The sequence below is a fragment of the Physeter macrocephalus genome, chromosome 16, assembly GCF_002837175.3.
Source record: "Physeter macrocephalus isolate SW-GA chromosome 16, ASM283717v5, whole genome shotgun sequence".
NCBI classification, from domain to species: domain Eukaryota; kingdom Metazoa; phylum Chordata; class Mammalia; order Artiodactyla; family Physeteridae; genus Physeter; species Physeter macrocephalus.
This window is the reverse complement of record NC_041229.1, coordinates 60,615,463-60,639,029: the sequence shown is the minus strand read 5'-3', so window position 1 is coordinate 60,639,029 and position 23,567 is coordinate 60,615,463. Positions and strand designations below refer to the sequence as shown.

The window sequence follows — 23,567 nt, the reverse complement described above, 5'->3', positions numbered from 1 at the left end:
AGAGATGCTGTTGGTTTTTTATTTCTTCAAAATTAACTTTAAAAACTAATAATAATAGGTGATCATAGTCACTTAATCTGTAGTAAAGATAGCACAGTTTGTTACAATTATGAAAATAGAAAAATGTTACAAATTTTACAAAAAACTGTATGCATACTACGTAATGACTACCAGAACACTATATATATTTTTATATATATATATAAAATCAGTATGGCAATATACAGTATAAAAAGTATATACAGAACTATAATCACACATATGTAAATATTAATGGTGGGAACTGTGTAGAGATATATAAAATGTATAATTATCAGATGTCATCTTATTTCCAAATACTTGTGTATGGATTATCCACAGTTCATACATTTACCTTATTAAGTCTAAGATACAGGGAATGTGCTTTAATGAGAATATACCTTATTTATGAAGAAATTACCAATATCTAAGTGAGAAAATAGAAAAATGACTAATGCAATAAAAAGGATGAAAACTCAAGGAATGCTGCAGCATTAGCTTTGAGTCTGTTACTTTTCCAACTAAAGTTTAACCATTAGATAACTATTCTATACTCTTCATACCTTGATGGTACAAATGGAGCTATTAATCATTTTAGTTTTTAATTATACAAATAAAATTGTGCTAAGAATATATCTAGAAAGATCACAAAGCAGGGCCCTGAATATGTGTCTCCTGGTGATGAAAAGCTTTTTCTCACCTACCACGTTGCCCTTCTCAAAAAGCATAAGGATACGTGACTCACGATTTAACAGCTACTGGATTAGGCAGGAATCCATATTCCATAGAATCAGCAATCTGATGATTTTCCAGTTCCTGAGGCCCACTCAGCTGTTCTCCACTATTAGCAAGAGTCCAGTTGGGGCCCCAACCAACCCGAAATGAGCGTCCCATAAATAGGGCCAGGTCCATCAGGAGTTTCCCCTTTCCATAGGTGACAGACTTTTCAAGAGGGACTAGGCCTGGTTGTCTGCGTGTACCCACTGTTTTCAACTGAACCTCAGGGGCTGGGCTGGGCACCGTAAACACAGAGGTCAGGGGTGGAGGGACAGACCAAGGGGATGTGGATGGAATATTCATCAATGACGATGTTCTGGGAGTGCGACACTCTTGTAAAGAGGCACTTGGTGAAAGAAAAGTTCCACTTGCAAATTTTGATTGTAGTAACCCACCTACTAAAATAAGGAAAAAAAAAGACTATTAGAAAATACAGTCTATTGATTCTTGAACAACAACCATCAAGGCTGAAATTATAGTTTTATTAAGCTATTTAAATCAGATATAGATGACCAGGAGCAGCTTATATCAGATTCTACAGAAATTCCTCTTTCACACAGGAAATCAAGGCAGGAATTCTAATGATGATGATGTCACCAACAATAACATTACTACTACTACTACTACTACTACTACTACTATTTAAAAAAACTATCCAGCACTTATCTGCAGCAGACTCTATATAAGCCATTTATATACACTGTTTCATTTCATCCTTCAATAACTTTAAATGAAGAACATTACAGTCCTCACTTTATAGATGGGAAAACTGGGCTCTGTTAAGTGACTTGTCCAAATCCACAAAGCTACTAAGTGGCAGGACTGAGAGATAAATCCAGCTAAGTCTGACACCAATGCTCATGCCCTTATCAGAATGCCAAATGTAATCTTTCTTAGTCAATATAAAAAGTTGGTAAGATCAAGAGTCAAATTCATACCACTCCCATGCTCAATGTTAGACTTAAGAAAACAGAAACCCCTCTGTGATTGCATATATGCCTTTCAGAGGCATCTTGTGATTGCATATATGCCTTTCAGAAGTATAGTTGTTATTTTTGCCTGTTTTCCAATTTTATGTATTTCCTGTCTAAAGGAAGGAGTTAGTTGCTGAAGTATGAGATTTTCATGTAGTGTTCATTACGGAAAAGCTTGCTATAAATGTTTAACTGATGCTTTATTAAAGTATTTTTAAAAAGGAAAGTTAACTAGGGTACTCAAAGAATTGAAAAACAAACATTTAGTTTTTAAGGCAACATAACAAATCTCTTCCTGGTAGTTCCTCTGGCTTTCAAAATGTTTTGAAATTACACCTGCTGAACTCCTTTGTTGATATTAATACTCTACCTCCAATCCCACATAGTTACAAGCCCACTAGAAGAGATAAGAAAAGCTTTAAAATGTAACAGGTAACTGCTGTCCTGGGACTTTCGGAAGGTTTAGGGAAAGGTAGAAATCTGAAAAGTTTTGCACATTATAAGAAGCAACATTTGCCCCTAGAAAGCAGTAAGGACAGTGTTAGAACTGCACAAAAAGAGTACAGAGCAAGACAACTTGCTGATTCCTCTAAGGTATGATAAAAATTAGGAAATCTGAGCTTACTATCTAACCCACATTCATAAGCAAATAAACACATGCCCCCCAACAAAACAAATGTTTTTCTCCGTACAACTTCTGCATCTGCACCAATGACCATGTTTTTTAAACACTGGCCCCACCTAACAGGTACATTTATAAGAGTACATTTCTGCTTGGCATCATTATGTCATATGCCTTTAGGGAGTTGTTTGCTAGAGAAGTCGACTCAGCTTAGAAGATGATATGTGAAAAGCCAGACTTTACAGCTTTCTTGCAAAAGAGCATCTTTTACAGTACCTAATGAACGGGATTTTGATGAGTGAGTTGCTGAAATGGGGAGCCTGGGAGAACAGATTTCTTGAGACGTATCTGCTTTAGAAGGAAGGCGACTGAAGCGTTGATCCAGGACCATATCTACATCTTCTTCATCAGCAAGCAGTGATGCTTTCATGATCTAAAAAGGCAATATCTATAGAATGAATGTGCTCTCCCAAATCCGAAGGCCATAAAAGAAAAATGCAGTTTACAACAACCAATTTTTAAAAAGCTCTGTCTCAGGCTGTGTCCAGAGCTAGCATAATATTTGTGTGACTGACTCTGTTCCACTGTATGTGCCTGAAGGATAGAAGTTATATAAAACTCCTCTGCTCTGTATATACAGTCTCACCAGAGGCTGGCACACAGCAGTTGCTCACATGTCTGCTGAATGAATTAATTTCAAAGTCAAATATAAGTCAAAGGCTAAATTCATAATATGACAAAAGGCACAGGAAGGGGGAAGTTGAGACAGAGCTTAAAGAAACTTGTAACTACAATTTAAAAAAAGCAAAAAATAAACAAATGAACAAACAAAACTCCTGTGGAGCACTTTCCAGAGCTTCAAAACCTCTCTGTAAAGTAAATGAAATTAATATTTTATAGTGCTCACATTAAATGACTTGCCTAAAGTCACACAGTAACAGTTACAAAACTGGGGTTAGAAACCAGGTCTTCTGAATCTCACTATAGCCTTCCTCCCACGAATGGGAAAATGATGCCTAAACATGGGCCATATTCCTGGTTTTTCTCATTCCAGAGACCACTCAACGCTCTTAAGTGATTAATGAAAGAAAAAGCCTGATGTTATGAAAGGAAGATAAATATTAGTTTGGATTCCTGTTGCAGTAAGGGTGGGTTAGGACTTCACCTGTAAGACATGTGGATTAATTCCCAGTGAAGACGCAATGTGTGTTGAGGCAGACACAGGTTCCTGATCCTCAGGCACGCTCTCTTCTAACATGGAATCCAAAACTGGCTCCTGGGTGATATCTACCATGTCACTGTCCAGTTCCACAACCCTCCCTAACTGCTCCACCTCTGGGCTCTGGCTCTGTAGACAGCAGAAAGATCAGGGAAGCAGCATTAAACGACACCAAATAGACACAGAGCTTCTAGACCATATTTACTTTATTCAAAATATGATACAACAGTATTAGATTCTGCCCATTCCATCATAATGTGAGGTAGCATATTTGCTAAAGAGGATTTGAAAATTACCCCAAAATTCATCTATCAGTACTTGGGATCCAAATGAGGATTCATGGAATCACCCTTTTGTAATATTATGGTCTGGAGCCTGGAACCTAAGCCAGCACCCATACTGAACATATGGTCTTCTTGAGACAAAGATTATGCCTTACTTGATTTAGTTAGCAACTATAATTTCCTGATTTACACAGGGTTACCCTGCCCTCACATTGCCTTGCAGTCAGAAGCCATTGGGAAAAGAGAATAAAAGATACAAATATCAAAGTCTCCAGTAACTCTGCATTTTCTTACAGAAAACATTTAGACATAAGTTTCTAGTTATCACAAACACAATTTTGGGCCTGGAATTTATCTTTCAGGAGACTGAATCCTAAGGTTAGCTGGGCTCTACCTGTGCAGTATCATATCAGATGACGAACATGTACTCTAATTTCCCAAAAGAAAAAACAACGTTCTATTAGGAACAATTTTTATCTGGGAATAATTCATTTATATTTAAATGTGTCAAAAGTTAGATTTACATTTATTAAGCAGTTTTAAAGATACAGCCATAATTAACAGTCTATGGGTTTGAAAAGGTAAACATTCATAAAGCTGAAACACACTGTAAAATTGGCTCAGTGCAAATTCATTAAATATGTCCTAAACTTGCATATGACCTGGTAAAATGTTAACAAGCGGCTAAGCCAATTTATGAAACATTCTCAAATCTAAAAGTTCTTCCAATTAGTTTTCTTCCATAATCTCAGCTGTAGATTACTAACCTTCCACAATTTTTGGCTTATCTTTCATGAGTGGCCTATTTCATGCTAAACTTCAAATGGATGCTATTGTACAATAGGTGATTAAAAAAAAAAGTTTCATGATTTCTTTGAACCAAGAAACAACCATTAGCATAACTTTTTAAACTTTCTTTTCAATGGTATATTATCTATTACTCCCCTGCATTCCTTTAACAAATATCTTTACTGAAAGAATGACTATTTCCACCTATAACTGTAGAAAAGTTGAGGTGTTGGAAACGTGGTGAATTGCCACTTATGTTGTGAACAATCCCCAAGGACTGCTCTAACAAACTGGAGGCTAGATAATGGTTAAAAGACAAAAATGATACTATTTTTTACCTACTGGGGAGGCTACAGGCAGGTCTAACTACTTTTACGTTTTAAAATTCTGGAAAAAAAATTAAAAGCAGGCCTGGTGGTGATCCTCCCATTATAATTACATGAATTATGGGAACACTCCAATGCCCTCTGGTCTGTTAACTTTTAACCAATTCCCTTTCAGGAACAGTTCTGAAATTCCCCATCCTCTGTCAACCTGTCAGGATACCCTCTTCTGCTGGGCTCCCATAACACCTTGTCTATACCTATTTTATACACTGTATCATGGTATAATTCCTTGTGTGTGTGTGTATACACACACACCCACACACACACATACACATATATATATTTGACCCAACAGATTGTGAAGGTTTGAAAGTAGAGATTATAGCCTACTATTTTCTGTATCTAACACCAAGCACATTGTTAAATTCACCAAAACACTTTGTTATTTCTACTGGCTAATGTAGTGCCTGCCACACGGTAGAAAAAGCTAATACCTATGAAAGATAAGAAGGAGCGAGTATAGGTGCAAGGAAAGGAAGGAGGAGGAGGAGGGTTTCAATTTACTATACTATTCAACAAAGGAATAACAGTAACAGCAAGAGATGGTCACTTAGAACACTTTTAGGCAAAGTGGCAGGATTTCATCAAGTAACTAGATTAGAGACCTAAGGGACTCAGCCTATCTTTAAGAAAGCTAAGGATCAAGGTTTTATTTGCTTCATCCTCATGCATAGACTTCAAAGCTACTGTCATCTAATAAGTGGACAGGAGGAAGTGAATTTGAAACTATGAGGACCTGGTAAACTCCTAGAAACCCCATGTGTGAATTTCATTTAAGTATATCTAAGTAATTGCAACAAACTACCCCAACAGATGTTATTTTCAGAGAAATCTTGGGAGATCAGGTGCTTCCTCAAAGCCAGTACTAGAAAGAAAAGTAGACAATAAAACAAATTGGTGACACAGAAGGACCTGAGTAAGGAAAGAAGGGGGTAAAAAAAAAAAAGCAGCCCATCAAATACTAAGTAAACAGACAAGATCTACAAAATGACTCTCTTTAGATATACAGAGGGTGATGTTTCACGACTGAAACCTTTAATGTTTTTAGAAACCTCCACTCTCCAGCTCAAAAGAATCTTCCTCATGTAAACAATACCCTAAAGATAAAGCATCTCTTAATCCAACAGACAAAGTAATGCAATGAAGTTAAATCAAGATACCCTTATTCAACAAAGGGTAAATATCCAATCCAAGATCAAACCCATGTTTAAATAATTCATATTGTTCTCCCAGCCAAATAGCCTAATCCAGTATATAAATACTACTATTGCCTGCCTCCAAAACAACTCGTTTTCTAACAGCAAAGAACGTTTTATTTTTGCTGGAAAATCAGCCCTGTCAACAATACTGTGTTCAAAAGCAATCCCATGTCAGGGTTACAAGGGCCCATCAAAGTGTGCATGTTTCTACACATACATTCATGGATATTACTGCAGGAAGCACAGGATTCAATAACATGAATATCTGAAAAAAAGGCTTGTGGCTACAGAATTATTTTATATATAATATGTATAAATTACATAAAATATAAATTAAAATATATATTGATTCACTGGCTAAATTTAGATACCTGCCACTTTATTTTTTAAAACAAGTAAACACAAGAGAAAATGGAATTTTCTTCTAAATTCTAATCACGTTATTCCTTTCAAAAACTTTTAAAGTTTTTTTTTTTTTTTTTTTTGGCGGTACGCAGGCCTCTCACTGCTGTGGCCTCTCCTGTTGCGGAGCACAGGCTCCGGACGCACAGGCCCAGTGGCCATGGCTCACGGGCCCAGCCGCTCCGCGGCATGTGGGATCCTCCCGGACTGGGGCACGAACCCGCGTCCCCTGCATCAGCAGGCAGACTCTCAACCACTGCGCCACCAGGGAAGACCTTAAAGTTATTTGAATGTACTCACCGAGTAAACAATGCTAAGTTTCTGAGCGAGTCAACTAGTGTGTCTTGATGGTACTGAACACAAGTTACATTTCAGTATAAGGCTTAGGAAAAAGCTACATGTCTCTCTACCTCACTGCTAAAGATCTGAAGTCTTTCGAAAGTTTCAAAATGAGGCTACATATCTCAATCACCTGGGGGAAAGCATTTGAAATATATATATGCCTGAGCCCCAATGCCAGATACATGGAATCAAAGCTCTCCAAGGTATTGATGCAGTTGGCTGAAAATTGGGTCTTAGATCAGCATTTTAGAACAAATGTTCTAACTACCAAACAAATATTTCTGCAACTGCCCTAATTCACCTATGATGAAGGGTTTTCTGCCAACATTTTCTCTAACTTAAAAGGCATAGAGAGGGAGTTCCCTGGTGGCCTAGTGGTTAGGATTTGGTGCTTGCACTGCTGTGGCCGGGGTTCAATCCCTGGTCGGGGAACTGTGATCCCACAAGCCGTGCAGCGCAGTCAAAAAAAAAGGCATAGAAGAGATTACATAAAAATATAGTTACCTTTCTGTTTCCTGGTTGCTTAGATTCACTTGATTTTTTAGGAGCAAAGCAAGGTTTAAGAATGAACTGCAAAGAGGGGACTGAGGATATTATACAAAAGATAGTAGAATAAATGTAACCATTAAACAAAACTATATATCTTCCTAATGCCTTAAGGACACCCCCCCCCGTCCCCCCATCACTGCTAAAGTCAGAGAACCTGAGATTGTGTACAGCGGGGGAAAGAAAGCTACAGCAGACTGAAGGAACACCATATCACGGAAGTCAACCCCTCCATGGAGCCAGGTGACAATGTGAAGACAGTTATCTTGACACTGGGATGAGAAGACTGTGCTGTTTCCAGTTTATTCAGATGGCTCAAGTATGTTCCTCATGCCAAGTAAAATGTAGGCCCTGCTGCTAATAACTCAAAAAACTGTGCAACCACTGGCATTTCCCCTAACTTCACTTAGGTCACTGGGCATTACAAAAGAAGAGTTCTCCAAAGTCCCCCGTTATTGTTCTAACACATTAGCCTAAATATCTAAACAAGTCTACCCATTTCTCCCTTCTGCATCCAAAAGGTCAAAGACCACCCACTTTCTCAATCAAAGGAGATATCTGGATAAAATATCTATTCACTATATTCTCTTTGCCTATCTTGATCCTCACCACCTCTCCTTCTCCTGAAATTTTTTGGTGCTCAGTTTTTCAAAAGAACTCTCACCTACTGTAGTGCCATCACAGGAATTTATTGTTATCTCTTACTATTTGTATTCTGGAAATTAAAGAGCCTAAAAACCACTGATGGTCAACATTACATAAATTTGCTCTATCTGTCCACAAGATGAAGCTTTTCTTTTTCAGCTGTATCTTTAAGAAGCCTACATATTACTTTTATTGGCAGAAAAGGTGGCTATCTGACTCTTATCCAAAGAAATACATATACAGTATACTGCAAGATTGGAAAAAGAGATTATACAAAGCATATGATTCAGACAAAATGAATGTGGGTAACTGGAAAACCAAGTCCATTTACAGCATTTCTTTAGTTCAGAAGAGATGTATTCTAAATAGAGGGGTATTCTAAAGGCTAAAATTATAAACATAAAAGTCAACGTATTTCCCATTTCCCACTTATATCATACCCTCCCCGCCTCACCCTGTACGCACAAACATGAACAGATATACACAAAAGTCTCCAAAGTGCCTCCCAAGAAATTATTTAATCAATCATAAAAATCGCACATTTCAGCAGCCATAAGAATTGTAGCATGGAAAATTCCAAAGGTCCTGCTTTTAGCAGCTGAGAGGTAGAGGATGCTATACAAAGACATATTATATCAAGTTCTCTTCTTTGAGATGAGTATGGCAGCACAGAAAAAAATTGTTATAACCTGATTGAATATAAACAACATTCAAATGAAAGTAAAACTCTCTTATGAGTTGGCAAAGAAACTACCTGATATTTAAATTACAAACCTTTCCTTATAAGGACAAAGGGTTTATACTAGCTTAACAATACTGAAAAAGAGTGTGGTACAGGTAATTGCAATAAATGATGCAGCCCCTACTCTCCCCAAGCCAACAATTCATTTGTATTCTAAAGCTTTATGTATTTTCATAAAGATTATGTATTGTCAAAATACAAATATCAAGAGATTACCTGAAGTGTAAGCAAACAACTTGAGAAAAATGGAGTTAAAAACCCTTGCAGAAAGCTAACTGAACTTTTAAAAAAACCATGGAGGTAAAGCATAAGATTAAACTGCACATCAGGTAGTCAACAAAAGTCGGGTTTACTTTGCATCAACCCACACAAGCAAAATACTATCTTAAGTTGATCACTGAGCAGAGAATTCAGCAAGTCCAAATGAAGAGAGAGGGAGGTGTTTAAGAATGACAATCTGTAGAAGGAATGATCCAAACAGCAAGAGAATTCTTTGAATCTCTCAAGTAAACAACAGATGCCAGTACCACCTCATGCCCTCCCTTGTAATTGTCTTAACATGATTGCCAATACATTTGTACTCTTCAAAGTTCCGGGGTCATAAAACAGCTTTGTACTAGCTGAATGACTTGCTTTCAACGTCTGTATCATGGACTCCATTCAAATTCATTGTCCCGTCTCTACCTGGGGCGGAGGTGCTGGTTTGCCATTAAGAGCCATCTGGAATGGGGTGGCCTGGCCTGCAGGAGGTAAAGGGGCAGTCTTCAACTTCTTTGTACTAGTTTTGGATGGCCGTTCCTCCTCCTCTTCATCAGAATCCTGAAGGCCATACTTAGAAAAATGAGAGACCTAAGGAAGAGAAGAATCCAACAAAATCAGTTTTAACACTGTTATATTCAGAAGGGCTTCCATTATACTTGGCCTTGCAATCTTACAGAATTAGCTTCAAAAAAAAGAAAGAGAGAGAGATCAAAATATTTAAAGCACAATGAAATGTCACGTATCACACTTTACTGCTTTTTTCTAAGATTCAGATGATGTTTGGTGCGTGTACTAGTTGCTCATATAATTACTAACTTTCTATATTAATACAGGAAACCAAATCCAGAAGTCTCATTACAATTCGGTATATATGTATATACTGCGTGCGTGCGTGTATGTACTGCCTAGTTTTTCCCTACCTACACAAGGGCCTTCAACAAGCTAAATAATCCAACTGGTCTAGAAGAGAAAGAATCCACTGGACTAAACTATCAAGGAAGGGAGGAAGTCAACCTCTACATACCCAGAAATCTTTAAAAGAATAAAAATTATTTAGGAAGAGGTGATCTATCAAGAGGCAAAAATTCTGCCTGATGTCCCCAATGATGCCACAAATTAGAAAAACACACCACAGAAGTATATCTAAATGGTCATAAGATGGGGTGTAGAACTTGAATCATGTGCTCAAAAAGTTTATAATAGCTCCTTACTGCTCTGGGGTTTAATGAGATGTGTAATTTGAAGCAAATTATGATGTATCTCTATATCTATTTCCTAATTTGTAGAAATAGAATTTTAAAAAGGATCTCTTCTAACACAGTTTATAACTACAGTTTATAAGAACTAGGTTAAATGACTATACCTTAAATACCCAAGAACCAGTTTCAGGACGGTACTCTTTGAACTGAGCTCCCTGTTTCCTTGAAACTGCTTCCAATCTTCCCTCATAGTTGATATCAGCAAGTCGATCTGGGCTCTTTATTAAACAACGAGATGTTTTGTCTGTTGGCCAAACTCCATCCAATGTAACTTCAGCCTTCCTGTAATGTACAATCAAGTAAAGTGTAAATGTTTCATATTTATGACCAGAAAGCCAAGTAACACATATATACACAGCAAATAAAGGTACCTGTGTTACTGTGGAATTATTCTGCAGGTGTTTCATAAACTTGAGTCTTGGCTCCCAAGGTAGATGGGCTTAAGAGTAAGGAATTACCCCCACATCAACTAGCTAAATATCTGGTTCAAGAGTGTCAAACCCCACTTACTTCAAACTACCATGGTACATCAATTATTTCCAATCCGATGTTTTTTTTTAGTAAATTTATTTATTTAGGGCCGCGTTGGGTCTTCATTGCTGCGTGCGGGCTTTTCTCTAGTTGTGGCGAGCGGGGGCTACTCTTCATTGCGGTGGCTTCTCTTGCTGTGGAGCACGGGCTCTAGGCACGCGGGCTTCAGTAGTTGCAGTACATGGACTCAGTAGTTGTTGCGCACGGGCTTATTTGCTACGTGGCATGTGGGATGTTCCTGGGCCAGGGCTCGAACCCGTGTCCCCTTCCTTGGCAAGCGGATTCTTAAGCACTGTGGCAGGCAGATTCTTAACCACTGCGCCACCAGGGTCCCCAATCTGATTTAGTAACACTTAAGCTATGCATCCTCGACCAAGTCCAGTGTTAATAGTCCAGTGCAAAGACCTAAGTCTTAGTGAAGGTCTTAAAGTGCTATTGTACATAACAACAACAGTAATAATAGCAGCAACTACCATTAACAATGAATGCCTGCAGAATGGGGTATCAGGAACATCACAGTATTAGCCATTAAATAATGAGTGTGAATTGATAATAATGGTAATGTAATCCTTCTAATTGCAATATCTGAGATCAAGGACTGTGTCCTATTCATCCAGTATGCCTTGCATTTAGTACAGTGATTACCACATAATAATAGATGACTTTTTTTTAACATTAATTTTTATTGTGGTTAAAAAGGTATAACAAAAGTTATCACCATTCTACTGTCAGTTTCTATGAATCTGACTCTCTACATGCCTCAAATAAGTTGACTCATACATTATTTGTCTTTCTGCAAGCAACTGCCTTATTTCACTTAGTATAATGTCCTGAAGGTTCTTCCGTTCTGTAGCATGTATCAAAGTTTCCTTCCTTTTTAAGGCTAAATAATATTCATCTGTGTGTACATACATTTTGTTTATTCACAGACACTTGGGTTTCTTCTACCTCTTGGCTATTATGAACAGTGCTGCTATGAATATGGGTGTGTACATATTTTTTCAAGACTATTTTTCAATTCTTTTGGATATATACTCAGAAGTAGAATTGCTGGTTCATTTTTAATTTTTTGAGGAACCACCATACATACGACTCTTTCCCATAGCAGCTGCACCACATTTTACATTCCCACCAACAATACACAAAGGTTCTAATTTCTCCACACTCTTGCAAAAACATGTTATTTTTCTTTTAAAGTAACCTCCTAAGGGGTGTGATAACTCACTGTGGTTTTGATTTGCATTTCCCTAATTATTATCAATGTTGAGCATCTTTTCATATGCTTGTTGGCCATGTGTTTATCATATTTGGAGAATCATGTATTCAAGTCCTTTGCCCATTTTTAATTAGATTTTTTTTTAAATGGTTGAGCTATAGAAGTTCTTCATATTCTGGATATTAACCCTTATTAGATACAGGATTTGCTGGCTTTTCATTCTGTTGATTATGCCCTTTGATGTACAGAAGTTTTAAATTTTGATGTAGTCCAGTTTGTTTATTTTTACTATTTGTTGCCTGTGCATTCAGTGTCGTACCCGGGAAATCTTTGCCATATATGTTGTGAAACATATTCTAAGAGTTTTATAGTTTTAAGTCTTATGTTTTAGGTCTTTGATGAATTTTGAGTTCATTTTTATTTATGGCATAAGGTAAGGGTACAACTTCATTCTTCTGTTGTGGATATCCAGTTTTCCCAAAACCATTTGCTGAAGAGATTGTTCTTTCTCCATTGTGTGGTCTTGGCAACCCTGTCAACATTTAACCATATATGTGTGGGCTCTCTATTCTGTTCCATTACTCTATATATGTCTGTCTTTATGCCAGTAACACACTGTTTTGGTTACTGCAGCTTTGTTTTTCAAGTCAGGAAGTGTGCGTCCTCCAGCTCTGTTACTTTTCAAGATTAGTCTGGCTATTCATGGTACCCTTGAGGTTCCGTATGTTTTAGGATCATTTTTTCTATTTCTGCAAAAGATGCAGTTGGGATTTTGATAGAGATTGCATTAAATCAGTAGACTGCTTTGGGTAGTATGGACATCTTAACAATTTTAAGTCTTCCTATCCATGAACATGGGATACCTATTCATTTATATATGTCTTCTTTAATTTCTCTCAGTAGTGTTTTGTAGTTTTCAGTGTACAAGTCTTTTGCCTCCTTGGTTAAGTTTATACCTAAGTACTTTATTCTTCTTGATGCTACTGTAAATAAATCTGTCTTCTTAACTTCCTTTTCAGATTATTGTTAGTATAGAGAAACTCAACTATTTTTTCCGTGTTGATTTTGTACCTTGCTAAATTTGTTTATTAGCTGTAAAGTTTTTTGTGGAATCTTTAGGCTTTCTACATACACGGTCACATCATCTGGGACTTCCCTGGCATCCCAGAGGTTAAGACTCCACACTTCCACTGCAGGGGGCATGGGTTTGATCCCTGGTTAAGAAACTAAGATCCCACGTGCTGCACGGCACAGCCAAAAAAATAAGTAAAAATTAAAAATAAAAAGATCACATCATCTGTGAACAGAAATAATGTTACTTCTTTCTTTTCAATTTGAATGTCTTTTATTTCTTTTTCTTGTTCAATTGGTTTGGCTCGGACTTCCGGCAGTGGCAAAAGCAAGCATCCTTGTCTTGTTCCTGATCTTAGAAGAAAAGCTCTCAGTCTTTCACTACTGAGTATGATGTTCACTGTGGGTTTTTCAAATATGGCCTTTTTACGCTGAGGTAGTTTCCTTCTATCTTTATTTTGCTGAGTGTCTTTATAATGAAAAGGTGTTGAATTCTGTCTAGTGCTTTTTCTGCACCGAGATGATCATGTGGTTTTCTTCCTTCATAAATGTGATGCATTACGTTCATCAATTTTTGTATGTTAAGCCATCTGTGCATTCCAGAAATAAATGCCATTTGGTCATGGTGTGTAATCCAATCGATGCAGTGCTGAATTCTGTCTGCTAGTATTTTGTCGAGGATATTTACATCAATATTTATTAAAGATATTGGTCTGTAGTTTTCTTTTCTTGTAGCATCTTCGTTTAGCTTTGGAATCAGGGTAATGCTTGCCTCAAAGAATTAAAAAGTGTTCCCTCCTCAATTTTTGGGAAGAGTTTGAGGAGAACGGTGTAAATTCTTCTTTAAATGTTTGGTATAATTCACCAGTGAAGTCACCTAGTCCAGGGCTTGGGTGAAGTGGGAACCAGCGCAGCGGGTATTGATTACTAATTCAATTCCCTTATTAGTTACAGGGCTGTTCAGAGCTTCTATTTCTTTGTTTTTATTATTATTTATAAATTTATTTATTTATTTATTTTTTGGCTGTGTTGGGTCATAGTTGCTGCACTAGTGCTTTCTCTAGTTGTGGTGAGCGGGGGCCACTCCTCGTTGTGGTGCACGGGCCTCTCATTAAGGTGGCTTCTCCTGTTGTGGAGCATGTGCTCCAGGCACGCGGGCTTCAGTAGTTGTGGCACTCAGGCTCAGTAGTTGTGGCTCACGGGCTCTAGAGCGCAGGCTCAGTAGTTGTGGTGCACAGGCTTAGTTGCTTAGCACGTGGGATCTTCCCAGACCAGGGTTTGAACCCGTGTCCCCCGCACTGGCAGGCAGATTCTTAACCACTGTGCCACCAGGGAAGCCCCAGAGCTTCTATTTCTTCATGATTCAATCTCAGTGGGTTTGAACATAAATGACTTTAATTATAGCCCTTTCACCTGGACCATATTAGAAGCTAGTCTCTCACATTAAAATATAGAGAAAGAGTTAAGCACAGTCACAGCAGAAACAAGAAAAAAATACTATTAAAAAGCATTTTCTGGGACTTCCCCGGCAGTCCAGTGGTTAAGAACCTGTGCTTCCACTGCAGAGGGCAAGGGTTCGATCCCTGGTTGGGGAACTAAGATGCCACATGGTACACAGTGTGGCCAAAAAAAAAAAAGAGTTTTCCAAAAGTTTTTGGAAACTAACCAATTGGACCTGACGATATTAGGGAAAAGAAGTCAAAAAAGTCATACTATAGCATTTCTTTATCACTTATACTTTTAAATGACAGTAGAGAAACAATAATCACACACACTATAGTAAGTCAAAGGGACAAGTTGCAAAAAAATGTATATAATATGAATACATTTGTGTTAACAGAAAAAAATTGTGATTTAGCTGATTATTTTTAAAATATGTAAATAAATTCATACCTATTTAGCCCTTCACCCATAGGTGGTTTTTGGTTATCATCTAAGTAGACAATCACTTCTTTCCTTCGGATATGCACAATGTCATCTAAATTTAGATTTGTCAAATTCACATCTCCTTCAAAATAGATTGAACCATAACCTATAAATCAGAACAAACAGTTAAAAAACTCATCCTGTATAGAGGGAAAATACCCATTTCACACTTCTAGTGATTATATAATCAGAAGGAGCAAGCAGCTTTAAACATTAATCAATATTCTAAATCACCCAGCAATTCCTTGAATGGGTTATTTCATCTATAATATGTATTAGAAGGTGACATCAAATACATTTATCTGATTTAACATGTGCGTTTTTACAGCACTTAACGTTATCCTCAAAATAGCCTTTTAAAATCTCTCCCCAAATATCTGTATGGCTGCTATATAAACAACCCTTAACACCTAGCCTGCAGTATGAATTAAAATACCTGAGCCCTTCTTTTAATACAATACAGCAAGATGAGATTTTTCCCCAAGAAAATTTTATCTGTAATAACTTAATATTAAGTTGAACCTAAATATTACCCATCTCTTGTCAACTATTAATTTTCTCACTTAGTATTTCTTGCTGTTTACAGTATTTTAATTGTAGAAAATTGCAATGAGCCAAATACTTACCAAATACTTACAAACAGTCTTTGTAAAGACTGTTACAAAGTTCTAGTCTTTTTTGTTACTTGTCAATCGAAGTGTCTATTCAGGCCAAGGTGGGTCCAAATGTAGGTAAAAAACAAATTTAGCTATCAAGAGCTTCCTTTACTTAATTACAAAAATAAAGTGAAGATCTCTGGCTTATACACTACTAACTCTTAAATTCACACTCACCTTTACGACCAATAGTGAAGTCAGAGACAATGCACTCTCCTTTTTCATTGGTAATTTTAGCTAGGTCATCCATGGATGGAATAGTATAGTAGCCAACCTTAGTGAGAACGATGCCTGTGACAAAAGAAACAGAAAATACTAGTTGTAACTGACCTCAGGTAGAGGAATTTTCAGTAATGTTTATTTCACTTTTTCCTTTTTATGCTTTTTTTTTTTTTTTTTTTGGCGGAACGTGGGCCTCTCACTGTTGTGGCCTCTCCCGTTGCGGAGCACAGGTTCCGGACGCGCAGCCTCAGCAGCCATGGCTCACAGGCCTAGCCGCTCCGCGGCATGTGGGATCTTCTCAGACCGGGGCACAAATCCATGTCCCCTGTATCGGCAGGCGGACTCTCAACCACTGCGCCACCAGGGAAGCCCCCACTTTTTCCTTTTTAAAAATTTTCTACAGAATGGATAATTTAAAAAATTACCTGATATAATCAGTAAATTATTATAAAAAGAGAAAATATATAGGAATAAAGCATTTTTCCAAGCTAGTTGTTTTTTTCAATCTGCTTTTCTAAGAAACACTATTCCTAAGAGAAACCAAGAGTTTTTTTTTAAAAAACCTCATGGTTAAGTAAGTTTGGAGAACATGCACAAGATAGTATATTACAGGTTCTGAAAACTCACAAAACAATGAAATCTATTTACCTAATCCAGTGTTTCCAAGACTTATTTAACCACAAAACTTCCTTTTCATATGACACCTATTAACATACTTGCACTATGAAAGACATTCCATAGAATACATTCTGGGAAAGACTTATTTTTTTCTTTTATTTTACACATGGAAGATGCCCAAACCCAGGTTTTTGGCTTATGTGGTAATTCAGTGGATTAGAGGTTGAGCTAAAACTCCAAACCCAATGCTTTTAGTTTTACATGTTATTGCCTCCTATAAAGCTCTTGTATCTTTCAAATTTACATCCTCAAATTGAGAGCTAAAATCAAGATGAAAAATCCTACATGAGAAAGTCCCATAGACAAATGGAAACTTAAAGGACTACATTGATGTTATTTTAAAAAGTGCTAACTAGGCAGATTTCTGAAGAAATCAAAGAAAATATTACATGGGTATGCTTGTTCTAGTCACTCCTTGTTCCATTTATAGGAAGAAATCAGGCTAACTTGCTCTCTGAGAGGAAAGAGTTTAAGGCCAATATAAGATCAAATTCCAGCCTCCAGCAATGCCCACTAACATGCTTAACTTGCTTCTCTATGGGCAAGTTTTAGAGGGTTGTTAAAGTGTCTGTGAGAATGGAATTTTAAATTGGGATGTGGCAAAAAGGTCAGTGAGAAAACTAGAAACAATAAAAAAAAAATCTAGATGGATATTTAAGATGTAGTATTATAATGAACTCATGTAGATGTCTAAACACAAATATAGATAACATAGGATTCTTAAAGTGAAAGTATAAAGTTGTTTCCTTAGGGCACCAAGTGACCAAAGATATTTATGAAGGCAATAAGATAATTAGATATAGAACAAGTTTACAGACACATCAAGACAAACTGTAAAATAAATTAAAAAAAAAAAGACTAGGCAAAACTAATCTATGTGACAGAAATGAGACTGTGGTTGACTTCTTGAGATGGGGACACGAAAGAACTTTCCAGGGTGAAAGAAATGTTCTATCTCTTGATTGAGTATATATATATATGTCAAAATTCATTGAAATGAACACTTAAGATCTGTGTACTTCACTATATATAAATTGTACCTCAGTTAAAAGGGGGGAAGGGGGAATGTAATGACATTTGTCAAAATCCAAATGAGGGCTTCCCTGGTGGCGCAGTGGTTGAGAGTCCGCCTGCCAAGGCAGGGGACGCGGGTTCGTGCCCCGGTCCGGGAAGGTCCCACGTGCCACGGAGCAGCTGGGCCCGTGAGCCATGGCCGCTGAGCCTGTGCTTCCGGAGCCTGTGCTCCGCAATGGGAGAGGCCACAACAGTGAGAGGCCCGCATACCGCAAAAACAAACAAACAAACAAATAAACAAAAACCCAAATGAGATGTTAAGTCAACAGAGAAAAAAGGCAAACTTTAAGCATCCCATCAAGATACTTCAATCTTCTAGTTTATAGTGTTTCATGGATTAGTGTGGAAAAACTAATCAGTTCATTGTTGGGGACAAAAAAGAAAAGCACAGAACTGAGGTGATAATAACCATAGCAACCACTAACATTTGAATGACTATTCTAGTCAGGCATTTTGGTCTATACACTTAAACTAACTCAAATCTCAAAAATCTCATATGATAATACTGCTATAATTTTAATTAAAAAAACCAATAAACAATATGTGAGTTTATAAAGCTAGGAAAAATTATGAGGATAGTCTCTCTGGCTACAAAATTTGGGATATTTAAACTATACCAGGATAATTAATAAAATGAATTTTAACTACTCCAAAGGTACAAAAAAGAGTGAATTCCAAATCAACCAAAGCATCAGTGAGAAGTGTTTAAGTGTTAACTTCCATAAAATGCAATAAAAAACATTTAGGGGGCTTCCCTGGTGGCGCAGCGGTTGCGCGTCCGCCTGCCGATGCTGGGAACCAGGTTCGCGCCCCGGTTTGGGAGGATCCCACATGCCGCGGAGCGGCTGGGCCCGTGAGCCATGGCCGCTGAGCCTGCGCGTCCGGAGCCTGTCCTCCGCAACGGGAGAGGCCACAGCAGAGGGAGGCCCGCATACCACAAAAAAAAAAAAAAAAAAAAATTTAGGAATTCAGATAGCTGACTTCTATTATGTGGAAAATCAGTGACAAACAAGAGGTCTCTTATGACCGGTAGGAGATTACTCAAGTGCCAATCTGAATCTGACCTGCTGGATGCATATGGTAAGTATTATTTTCTATTTCTTCTCGGTCATCCTGCAGTGACTCCTCATGAAAAGAGGTCTCTTCACTGCTTCCTTCCAGCCCATTTCGCAAGGCAGCACGCATGTTTAACGCAACAATGGTATCATCCACACTGTTGTTGCTGTTATGTTTATTTCCAGCACTCTCCGGGGTTTGAGGAATGGGTTTGGCAATAGGGTTAGTATAAAAACGTGACACAAGAGAATCATCATCTCCATCCTGCTGATGGTTTTCATCGACTGGTTTGCTCAGAAAACTGAATCTGAAAAGGGAGAAAATAAATACTATCTTAGCCCCTTGAGTACAAACAGTAGTAAAATGGTAACAATCAACCATTGCTAGGCTTTTACTAGCATCTGGCACTGTTCTAGGTAATTCCATGTATTAAAAATTCACTTAATATGTACGGTAAACCTGTAAAATAGGCTATCATTCTCTGTGTTTTACAGAAAACTCGGACACAGAAAAATAACTTGCCAAGGTCACAAAGCTGTAAGTGCTAGAGTTGGGATTGTAACCCAGGAAATCTGGCTGTAGATTCCACAGCTTTAACTGACCTATTTTCATGAATGATCTGAGCGTCACAATATTTAGTTTAAAGGGGGAAGGGGGTGTCTACTATGTGGGGTCAAATAATCAGTGGTGAATTTCAAAATAAAAAACTGAAAATTTTAAATTTTTAATAGTATAATCAATAAGGTATTAGATAATGATTCATTTATGAAAACTCAAACTTTTATCCAGAGGAATAAAACAGGACTGCAAAGACATATATACAAGGATTTTTCATTGAAGCATTATTTTGAATATAGGAATACGAAAATAATCTAAATGTCCTCTAATAGAGAACTGATTGAATTACCTTACATTTACAATAATGGTTACAGACTCATTTAAAAAGAGGAGGCAGGTTATTCATATTGATACAGAAAGGTGTTTACAGTAAATGGAAATAAGCAGGTTACAGAATATTATTTCATGCATAAACTCTACAATATATAAGAACATATTTATAAACAAATTTTTAAACTGTAAGAATATATACTGAACCCTTAAGAATTGGTGTATATACTTATACTTCCTCCTTTATATATTTCTATACTTTTTCATTTTTTTGGTTTGGTTACAGTGACTGTGAATCACTTTAACAACCCCGTCCAAAATGACATACATGGATACCAAAATAGTTTTGCAGAACTGAATCAGAAAAACAGTAATTTTAAGGTCTAAAGTACTCAAGAAGCAACAACACAGCTTCTAGATGCTCATATGCTGTAATATTGGGTTGGCCAAAAAGTTCGTTTGGATTTTTCCATAAAGGTTATAGAAAAATCTGAACGAACTTTTTGGTCAAACCAATACTTCTTACTTCATAAAATTTCATAGAATGAATAAATTCTAAGCTCAAAATCTTTTCTAAATGAGCACAAGGCCCTCTACCAGAAGTAACCCAAATGAGAAGTCAGTTTACCTCTCTCCATTTTCTGGATAATCAGATGGTGAAGCTAGATCTTCTGAATCACGATTAACAGGAGAGAAGAGATTGCTATTGTTAAGGTTTTTCAAAACCAACTTCTTAATGCTCTTCCTACAAACAGAGACCAAAAGAAAAAAAAGAAAGAACTCAGGCACACATAATTACATCAAAGACTATCTTAAAACCTTGAGTGGAAAGGGGCACTCTTATTCAATTCATATATATCTAAAATTGACCTAACAAGTTCAATTCACCAACTTATCCCATAAATACATAACCAGAACACAAAGTCTCAAATATATTACACTCTGGTGTTTGGAAGAATAAGCTAAGCACATCAAAACCAAGTAGGAAATCCCCTAGAAAATACTCTTCCCTTTCTGAACTCCCTGAGCATTTTGTTCAGACACTAGTTTACTCATCACACTGTCATATATTTCAATTACTTCTCTACATGTCTTTTCTCTCATTAAATATTTTTTCTTTTTTGGCAGTCAGGACTTATGACTGCTCCTGCATAGAACTTGGCACGCTGCCTTGAAGGAAAATAGGATAGATGTTTGTTGATTAAATGAGAAAGGTTTCTTTAAAAAAAAAAGACAAGGGGCTTCCCTGGTAGCGCAGTGGTTGGGAGTCCGCCTGCCCATGCAGGGGACGCGGGTTTGTGCCCCTGTCTGGGAAGATCCCACGTGTCACAGAGCGGCTGGGCCCGTGGGCCATGGCCGCTGGGCCTGCGCGTCTGGAGCCTGTGCTCCGCCAACGGGAGAGGCCACAGCAGTAAGAGGCCCGCGTACAGCAAAAAAAAAAAAAAAAAAAAAGACAAGAAAGAGGAGTAAAATCCCCTGATATCCAATGATGGAAATGACCATGAATACCTACAAAGTTCAAGTTTGTGTACAATAGGTTTATTTAAGGCAACAACCTCTACAGCATACCAGCTTTAAGTAGAAAAACCATATAAGAGATCTTAATCAACCTCCACTTAAAAACTCACTGGATTACCTAATGCACTCCATTCCCTCTTTTAAAAAAACCAACCATTGGGAATTCCCTGGAGGTCCAGTGGTTAGGACTGCACGTTTCCACTGTGTGGGTCTGATCCCTGGTTGGGGAACTAAGATCCCGCATGGTGTGCGGTACAGCCAAGAAAACAAAAACAAAGCAAAACAAAAAAAACCCACCAACCAACCCGCCTCCCCAACCCCACCCCGCCGCCACCCAAAACCAACCATTAAGTAGTTACGCCACTTTCTTATTTATTCTACTCTCAACAACTGGGTTATATAGTAACAAACATCTAGTGTTTGTTCCTTACCTATGTATGCTAGTTATACTCCCTATAGTAATGATGTTATTAAATAAGTATTAAGTGAGCCAATGAAATAGGAACTTGACAATAAAAAATTATTATTTCCATGAAAAATAAAACTTGCCCTCCTATTAATGGTAGACTAGGTAATGCAGACTAATTCTCCTAGGAAGGATTACCAGAAAACTCAGAGCTCTTTCTAGGCATTAAGAGCCAACAAGATAGTAAAAAATGACTGTACCAGCAACCTGGGGGGACAGTGGTATGGGGAGGTGTCCGATATTTTGGGTTGCTTTTCTCCTGGAGACTTTTCTGATCCAAAGGGAAGGCTGAGAGGCTGATGGTGAACTTGACAGTCTTGTGGGACCAGGGAGGCAGAGATGAGTCTAGAGCCACCAAGGGGGTGGGTCACTAGTAAATGCCACTTGTTTTGTGTTGGGACCTGAAAAGTCTCTACCCCTGGAGTTAAGAAAGAACTAAAAGTAAAAAGCACATGGTCCTAAGTTCAGCTATGACTCATCTCAATAAGCACTGTCATAAAAAAAAACCAAAAAACTCTGAAGGTCAATATCATCATCCTTGAATTCCAGTTACTGTCACAGTTTTCTTCAAAGAAGATAAATGGCCAATGAGCACGTAAGATACAAAACATCATAAAGGGAATGCAAATTACAAGCATGAGGTACCACTTCACCCCCACTAGAATGGCCGTTATAAACAAACAGACAAACCAGAAAATAACAAGAGCAGACAAAGGATACGGAGAAAATTAAAACATTGTGCACTGCTGGTGGGAATGTAAAATGGTGCAGCGGCTATGGAAAACAGTTTGGCAGTTCTTTCTTTCCTTTTCCCTTTATTTTTTAACATCTTTAGTGGAGTATAATTGCTCTACAATGGTGTGTTAGTTTCTGCTTTATAACAAAGTGAATGAGCCATACATATACATATATCTCCACACCTCCTCCCTCTTGTGTCTCCCCTCCCACCCACCCTCCCTATCCTACCCCTCTGGGTGATCACAAAGCACGGAGCTGATCTCCCTGTGCTATGCGGCTGCTTCCCACTAGCTACCGATTTTACATTTGGTAGTCCATGCCACTCTCTCACTTCGTCCCAGCTTACCCTTCCCCCTCCCCATGTCCTCAAGTCCATTCTCTACGTCTGTGTCTTTATTCCTGTCCTGCCCCTAGGTTCTTCAGAACCAATTTTCTTTTCTTTTTTTAGATTCCATATATATATATATATATATATATATATGTGTGTGCATATATATATATATATATATGTGTTAGCATACGGTATTTGTTTTTCTCTTTCTGACTTACTCTGCATGACAGACTCTAGGTCCATCCACCTCACTACAAATAACTCAATTTCATTTCTTTTTATGGCTGAGTAATATTCCATTGTATATATGTGCCACATCTTCTTTATCCATTCATCTGTTGATGGACACTTAGGTTGCTTCCATGTCCTGGCTATCGTAAATAGAGCTGCAATGAACATTTTGGTACATGACTCTTTTTGAAATATGGTTTTCTCAGGGTATATGCCCAGTAGTGGGATTGCGGGGTCGTATGGTAGTTCTATTTGTAGTTTTTTAAGGAACCTCCATACTGTTCTCCATAGTGGCTGTATCAATTTACATTCCCACCAGCAGTGCAAGAGGGTCCCCTTTTCTCCACACCCTCTCCAGCATTTATTATTTCTAGAGTTTTTGATGATGGCCAATCTGACCGGTGTGAGATGATATCTCATTGTAGGTTAGATGAGTCTAATAATTCCTGATGTTTAGCTTTTATCCATTTTCCTTTTTTTGAAAAAGAGTGAGTAAAACT

General features: G+C 37.7%; 1 protein-coding gene across 8 annotated transcripts in view; it reads right to left on the bottom strand.

The window, feature by feature from the left end:
• Positions 1 to 619: 619 nt before the first annotated feature.
• Positions 620 to 23,567, bottom strand: part of LOC102992241 (nuclear pore complex protein Nup98-Nup96) — a 75,290-nt gene continuing 52,342 nt past the window's right edge. For 2 of the 8 annotated variants that reach the window (XM_028501008.2, XM_028501009.2), the window contains exons 14-19: positions 20,412 to 20,528; positions 18,904 to 19,202; positions 16,043 to 16,156; positions 15,177 to 15,315; positions 10,570 to 10,747; positions 8,678 to 9,794 (exon numbers count right to left, since the gene is read on the bottom strand). In XM_028501008.2, the coding sequence (XP_028356809.1) occupies positions 9,612 to 9,794; positions 10,570 to 10,747; positions 15,177 to 15,315; positions 16,043 to 16,156; positions 18,904 to 19,202; positions 20,412 to 20,528 (1,030 nt within the window). In that variant the 3' untranslated portion in view covers positions 8,678 to 9,611. Of the gene's footprint in view, positions 1,194 to 2,667; positions 2,825 to 3,556; positions 3,740 to 8,677; positions 9,795 to 10,569; positions 10,748 to 15,176; positions 15,316 to 16,042; positions 16,157 to 18,903; positions 19,203 to 20,411; positions 20,529 to 23,567 lie in introns of those variants that run through there. The other 6 variants (XM_028501006.2, XM_028501007.2, XM_028501005.2 and 3 more) reach the window with 6 other exon arrangements.